At 42.8% G+C, this 7,097-nt stretch overlaps 1 protein-coding gene across 1 annotated transcript in view; it reads left to right on the plus strand.

Annotated features, from left to right (window-relative positions):
* arhgap20 (Rho GTPase activating protein 20) overlaps window positions 1–6,045 on the plus strand; it is a 36,152-nt gene extending 30,107 nt beyond the window's left edge. Inside the window, 3 exon segments of the mRNA XM_080038682.1 lie at window positions 853–956; window positions 958–965; window positions 2,420–6,045. Of these exon segments, the coding sequence (XP_079894808.1) occupies window positions 853–956; window positions 958–965; window positions 2,420–4,101 (1,794 nt within the window). The 3' untranslated portion in view covers window positions 4,102–6,045.
* Window positions 6,046–7,097: the final 1,052 nt, after the last annotated feature.

Here is a 7,097-nt window from a genome sequence, read left to right on the forward strand (position 1 = left end):
ATGTAAATAGTTTAGTTGAAAGTTCGACATCAGCGCAAACAAACAAACTCAAAGCTTTTTCTCAGAATGATAATACAGACAGCTTCTCACAGCTGTTTAGAACCGATATCACAAAGGTATTTAGGTCAGGATTTCACAAAAAAAAAAAAACAGGCAGTAGCTGCACTGCAAGCAACCACACACACAAGCTTTAGTTTCAGTGTCTCAGCACGCCATCACAACCAAGCCTAATCAATGTCAGAATTATGTGAATAATATATACTTTTCAATTTTGGTGTGTGCGTGTGTGAAAATCTGTGTATGTGTTCCACTCAAGTTGCCGTGCCTTTCAATGTCAAAATGATCACTTGGCTGTGTGTGTGTGTGTGTGTGTGTGTGTGTGTGTGTGTGTGTGTGTGTGTGTGTGTGTGTGTGTGTGTGTGTGTGTGTGTGTGTGTGTGTGTGTGTGTGTGTGTGTGTGTGTGTGTGTGTGTGTGTGTGTGTGTGTGTGTGTGTGTGTGTGTGTGTGTGTGTGTGTGTGTGTGTGTGTGTGTGTGTGTGTGTGTGTGTGTGTGTGTGTGTGTGTGTGTGTGTGTGTGTGTGAAAATGTGTTCCACTTAGAAAAGTTGTAAGTTTACTCAAGTTGTCGTGCCGACACAGACTTGGAAAACAGCATGTTTTGCTGAATTATTTCCTGGATTTTGGCTTGTCCCCCTGAGGAAATGCTTCAGCAAATGAGGCTCTGCATCAACATTAGCAGAATTGGACCAACTCTACAACAATTATAAGACGAATGGTTAGCATTTGCAGCCATAAAAATGAAAAATGAAAGCGTCCATGCTTTAACCAGGTGGTGATTTTTCTCTTTGCCAGGTGTGTGAGCTGGTTCTCTTCCTCATAGAGAACTGCAGCGGCCTCCTGGGAGAAGACGTCACCTCGCTGTTCAGAAGCTACAGCCAGAAGAGCAGCAGCAGTGACCGGATCAGGTGAGAACTACTATACTTTTATGTATTTATGTTTAATTTTTATTTCCCCTATATATAGTTGTGTTAAGGTTGTATGTTTTAAGTGTATCTCTTGCCTGTATTATTATATATATTAAAAAAAGAACAGTCAGCAGAGTAAAGGGGAATTGAATAGAGCAAACGAAAGAAGATGATATGAATAGAAAGTGAACGACAGATGAAAAGATTCTGGATTGTTTTAAAGAAGGATGCCAAGCTTGTGGATTTTTTTTTTAATTGCCCAGAATTCACAGTTATATATTTTTTTTTCACTGAAATGACACAATCAGTTTCCATTCCACCATTTCTATCAACTCATAATCCTAACAGTCACATTGTATTACACTCTGTTGGACCTACGTGTTGAGATGTGCGGTCGGGAAGGGGCTGAGTCAGTAATACGACAGGAATAGTGTGTGTCCAAATTCCTATTTTTACCAGAAAGAAGCAACAATAAAGATACAATCTGAATATTTTAGAATATTGGCTACCTGACTACTGATATACAGTACTTGACATTGTATGAAAATGACATTCTACTGAAGAGTTACTACAAATGTCATAAGAGCCTGAAAAGCCACATTGTACATGATAAGGTCAAAACTGCAACTAAAAATAACCTTTTAACTGTCACAATGCAAAAGCACATGAAGCAAAGACATGCACACATAATATCTTCTCGTAACCTTGTAAGTGCTTGTTAACAGACAAAGCTTCAGTGTGCTACACCTCTAAAAGTTGTAACTAGGTGCTTTGAGAGTGAGTAGCATGTGTGTATGTGTGCGTGTGCCAGTGTAACTCCATCTGTTAGGCTCTTTCAGGCCTGTTGATTGGGGTCAGCGGATCGACCCGACAGTAATTTAATGCCGGAGGTCACAGGTGCTGATTAACGCAGCACTGAATCCCCCTCATTCATAAATACCACTCACTTTTCTTCCTCACGCTATAAATAACCCGTTGTAGGGGTCAAGGTGTACACAGCAGGACGGCGTTTTGTCCCCTGTTCTCCTCAGCTAAAGCAGTGAACTGTGGCTTTCTTCGTTTTAGTTCTGGTGTCAAGATTCTCAGTTTCTCTTTTAAGACTTGTGTGTGTGTGTGAGCTTTGTGGATAAAGAGAGCAACAGAATGTTGGCGATATTTGGATGCATTTTTTTGCAGTTTGGTCTGCCTAAAATTGGGATTGTTAATTTTGGCTACTAGGTTACTACTAGGGTGGAAATATCTGAAATTGCAACTACTTTTTTTAGTTGAGAACTACTTTATCATGTTAACAAGTTAAAAGTAAAGGAAGTCTTTGTGTATTTTGTTAATTTTGCTAAATTGTTGTATATTTTTTCTCTCTCAATCCCAATTGGATATTTAATAGCTGCTTTTTTAATTGTAAAAAGCATCATAACAATAACATTTACTTTCTCTCTCTCTCCCTCTCCTCGCAGACGTGTCTTCCTTCCAGATGAATGACTCATCCTACGACAGCCTGGAGAACGAGCTGAATGACGACCCCGAGTCTCCCTACGCCGAGCAGCTTCCCCTCCGCGACAAAGACCAGCCGGACAGCCGCAGCCGAGACTCTGTCATCACCCTGAGTGACTGTGACCCCGACCCCGACACGGAGACAGACCCCCACCTGCAGCTCCCTCCTCTGGCCAGACCGCGCAGGTTCAGCCCCGCGGTCCGACAGCCCCGCAACCGCCAAACCAACACAGGCATGTCGCAAGGCCCCAGGAGGCTTAGGAGGAGTTCAGAGCCTGTTTTGACCCTGGCTAGCACGCCGCAGTCGTCCAGTGCGGTGTCGGCTTATATTGATAACCACGGACTAAAGGTGCGGAAGGCTAGCTACGACGCCGCCATCAAAGGTGAGGGCGAGGAAGACGAGGTGTTCCTAGAGCAGAGGCTGAGCGGGCTGCAGTTGAAGGAAGTGGAAGAGGATGGTGGTGGCTGTGAGAAAGTGGGAGGAGCCAAGATCCAAAATGGCGGAAGGCGTAAGTTAAAGCACGCCCCTCCGCCCCCATTGCGACTAGACGCCAGCTGTTCCAGCCTGTCGTCGCCGGCGACCTCCCCTACCGGCTCGTCCCTCAGCTCTTTAGACTCCGCCTTCTCCCAGTACTCCACCGACTACACCACAAACGGGGCCCTGCCATTGGCCGAGCCCACTCCTCTCTCCCCAGTCTTCCCCGGACGGCCCCCGCTGTCACCCAGGGGTTCCCCTCCCAAGAGAGAAGCCCCTCGACCCAGCCAGTCACCGCCCCACCCACAACCCCATGGCCTACACCCAAACACATGGCTCAAGAAGGACCGCCGCATGTCTCTGAAGCATCCTGATAATGGAAACGCTGAGGAAGACTTGCCTTTGGTGAATGGGAAAACCCAGCCAACCAGTAATGGCTACATCTCAGTTGCTGCCCTAGACTCTGTTGTGATGAACCAGAACCTCCAGCGTAGATCAAGTAGCCCCCCATCCTACCAGCAGGCTTTGCTCCAGTTGCAGCGCAGTCGCTCACCTTTCTATAAGGGGACGGAGAAACCGCTGACGGTCAAAGAGCTTAGGCAGCTCCACCACCAAACCAGCACCTACAGACCCTCCAACCAAGCCTCCAATAACAACCTCATACCACACACAGGAAGTGAGGTCACACAGAGGCTGTCTAGCGGTGACTGTGCGCAACCCCCGCAGGGTGTTTTCTTTGGACAAAGCACCACCACTTTGGTCCTCCAGAGGCAAAAGTCCCACTCTATAACTCCTGTCAAGGAGGGACACAGAGGGACAAGGACCCTTCCCCGTCGAGCTTCTGAACCTAGTGCCAAGGTCAATGCGAACTCTTTAAGCCTCACTCTGGACAGACCGCGCAACTGGAGAGGTCAGCCCCAAGATGGCGGCCTGAGAGTGTCGGAGGTGGAGCCCAACCACAACGAGCCACGCTTCTGCCTGTCTCCCTCCGCCACCCGCGCCGTAAAGGACTACTTTTCAGGAGAGGATACGGAGGCCTGCCTGCGGAGGAGTCAAGAGGTGACACTGGCTTTAGTACAGGGGAAGAGGGACTGGCAGAGCAGGCACTGCAGTGACCCACGGGTTGATGACTTTGACCAGTTGTTTTTCGCAGAAGAGTCCTACGTGTAAATGAGAACTTTGTACAGATAAATTGTATATAAAAGACTTTTTTTTTTTAATCAACTGATTTCGTTTTTGATGTGTTAATTGTCCTCTATACTGTAAATATAACTTTTTCTGTCTTGGCAGCAGTTACAGACGAATACAAGAAGGTGTTGCCGTTTACTGTGATGGTACATTCAAGTTATAACATTTAAAAAAGGTACAGATACACTTCCAGCTTCCGTGTTTCACTTCCTTGTGGTGAATTTGTTGGTCATAATTCACAATGTTTTACAACATAAGTTTTTAAAGTGCTTCCATGTATTTGAGATTGACGTTGCCATTGGGGATCCTCAAACATTTATTCAGTAATCCAGAGAAGATTTAAAAAAAACAAAAAAAGTTTAATTGGACATCTGGAATCCTAAGCAATCATTAAAATCTGCTGTCAAAATGGTTCCTCTGAAAAATATTTTTCTCCAGCAGTGTGTCCTGCGTTGCCTCCGGAATGTCACGTTCTGCGTAGGCTATGTGCAGTTCTTCAGAAATGAAAAACAAGGGACAAAGAAGCCTTTTTCTTCTCTGAAAGTATTTTGAAATCATTTTTTTAACTGCAAAACATATCACAAGTCTATGAAATGTGATCAAATCAGCATGAAACTTCACTATAACCATACTCGCAGTACATTATCATACTCAAAATGATCTTTTGCAAAAAACCAAAACATGTCTTAGGCGATGTAAATTTTGGCACAATAAGTGTTTGTTGACGCTGCTCTCTGTAGCAGTAATGACACCAATATGGTCTTGATGACTTCATGCATTTACTATGAACATCTACTACACCTGTGATGTTCGCTGGGAGGAGGAACGTTGAAGTACGAATGCCTTCCACTGTACATAGTCACTTCTTAAAAAAGGCTAAACATCTTAGAATATTTTAATGGCATTTGTACCTTTTTTATGACCCAATTTGCAATCTGTAAAGTGATTTTTATTTTTATTTTCCTGAGAGAACAAAGTGTTTGTCTGTTCTGAATCAGTGTATCAATAGGGGCTGGTATTTATTCATATGAGCCGAGCTTGCAGACACACAGCACGCGGTGTTGTCCTGTGTAGCTCTGGTTTATATCTCTGTGACATGGGAGGGAGCTGAGAGGGGTTGGGTGGAAGGAAAACTGTGTGGTTGTTTTTGAGTGAAAGAATATGATGTGATCAACAGCTTGTCCTGAACAAGATTGTGAGAAAAAAATGGTGCCATCAAGGGATACAATGTCCTTTATTCCTAATGTTATAGCACTTCATTCTTTACACCTAGAAAACCTCTGTTTAACAAGAATGACATTGACACATTATCTCTGTGTGTGTGTGTGTGTGTGTGTGTGTGTGTGTGTGTGTGTGTGTGTGTGTGTGTGTGTGTGTGTGTGTGTGTGTGTGTGTGTGTGTGTGTGTGTGTGTGTGTGTGTGTGTGTGTGTGTGTGTGTGTGTGTGTGTGTGTGTGTGTGTGTGTGTGTGTGTGTGTGTGTGTGTGTGTGTGTGTGTGTGTGTGTGTGTCTTGAATAGTCTGTGTTAAATACTTCAATACATTGAACAACTGTTTTTCTAATCGTTGTATGTTTTTGTCCGTAATAATATGATCTTTTCATTGCAGTGCTGACACTTAACACCACATGACTTTATTTCACTGTGCATTCATGTACTGAAAAGTAGTTGATAATATATTCTTAGCACAATGTAAGAGCAGTTTTCACAAGTATTAACACAGTGTTCGCTATTCCTCATGGCCACACGCTGAAATGATGTCATTGTCATGTTAAGTGTTGCCATTTTAAATGCTCTCAACAAGTACTTTATCCTGTATTTTTATTATTGTAATTTGTATTTCCTTAACAGTGAATTGTGTTCAACGTGTATAATTCTGCATATTTATGATACAGAAATATTAAATATATATAAATATATATAAATATATTATCTTGGTATGTTGTGTTGTGTGAGAAAAAAAATCAAATGTGTATTTTTGTACATGCCAATTCTGCTGCTGCTGCTGCTGGCTCTATAGAAAGTATATTTGCTATGAAACGCACCATTTGTATAGTGTGTACATCTGATGTCCAATGCTCACGAGAACGAAATATCATTGATTTGAATAAATGTTGCTCTTGTGAAACTGCTCTGCGATCAAATGGAATTTATTTCTTGGTTGTGGCTGCTCCATACTTGAGAATGGTATTTACTCTGGAGCGCAGAATACAATAGAAGAGATTAGGAGTACAATGTAGTTCAGGTGGAGGAGGCACTCGCATCAAAAGATTTGGACATTCAGAGCAAATGGTTTCACAGGTGGATTTGGTGGGAATGGCCCTTTGTAGGGACTTCACATTCTTTCCCATTGCCATTCAATACTCTGCTTCAAAATACACATTACAGCAACATTAGATTTGATGTTTTATACTAGACTATACATTTAAAATAGGATTTGTTGGTTGGACAATACTTGGCTGTTGGCATCAGCTGGCGAGGCTAAGAGAAGTCAGACAGAGGGTTGCATAATTCTTGTGATCATTTTGTGAGTTATTTTTTAAAGACCTGTGTGGTTCCCTTCTGACTGCAGCCTGAGGTTTCCCAGATATATCTGTTTAAGGCCTTTGAGTTAGTAAACAGAGCCTACAATTTACTCACACAAGAACCAAACTTGGCTTTATAATTGTTCCTCTAAACTTAATTTATTATTCTTTCTGAAAGCTATTTAGCACACAGTTTAACAAGGAACAGAACATCAGCAGTTAGGGTTTACTCCGATAGGACGGTGATGTAAACCAAACACAGCTCGGTTGCATCATGGGAATGTGCTCCATAAAACCAATAAAACTCACAAATCACACGTTTTGTTTTCCACAAGAATGTGTTTTGATCTTTGGAGCTCCTCAGACTGGATGGATTCAGTGGAGAATGGGAGAATTCTACTTTAACTTTTCTCTTGTATGTTGTGTCTCTATAGCAAATAAAGATTACATAAATAA

This window comes from Ammodytes marinus (assembly GCF_949987685.1).
Source record: "Ammodytes marinus genome assembly, chromosome: 12".
Classification (NCBI taxonomy): Eukaryota; Metazoa; Chordata; class Actinopteri; order Uranoscopiformes; family Ammodytidae; genus Ammodytes; species Ammodytes marinus.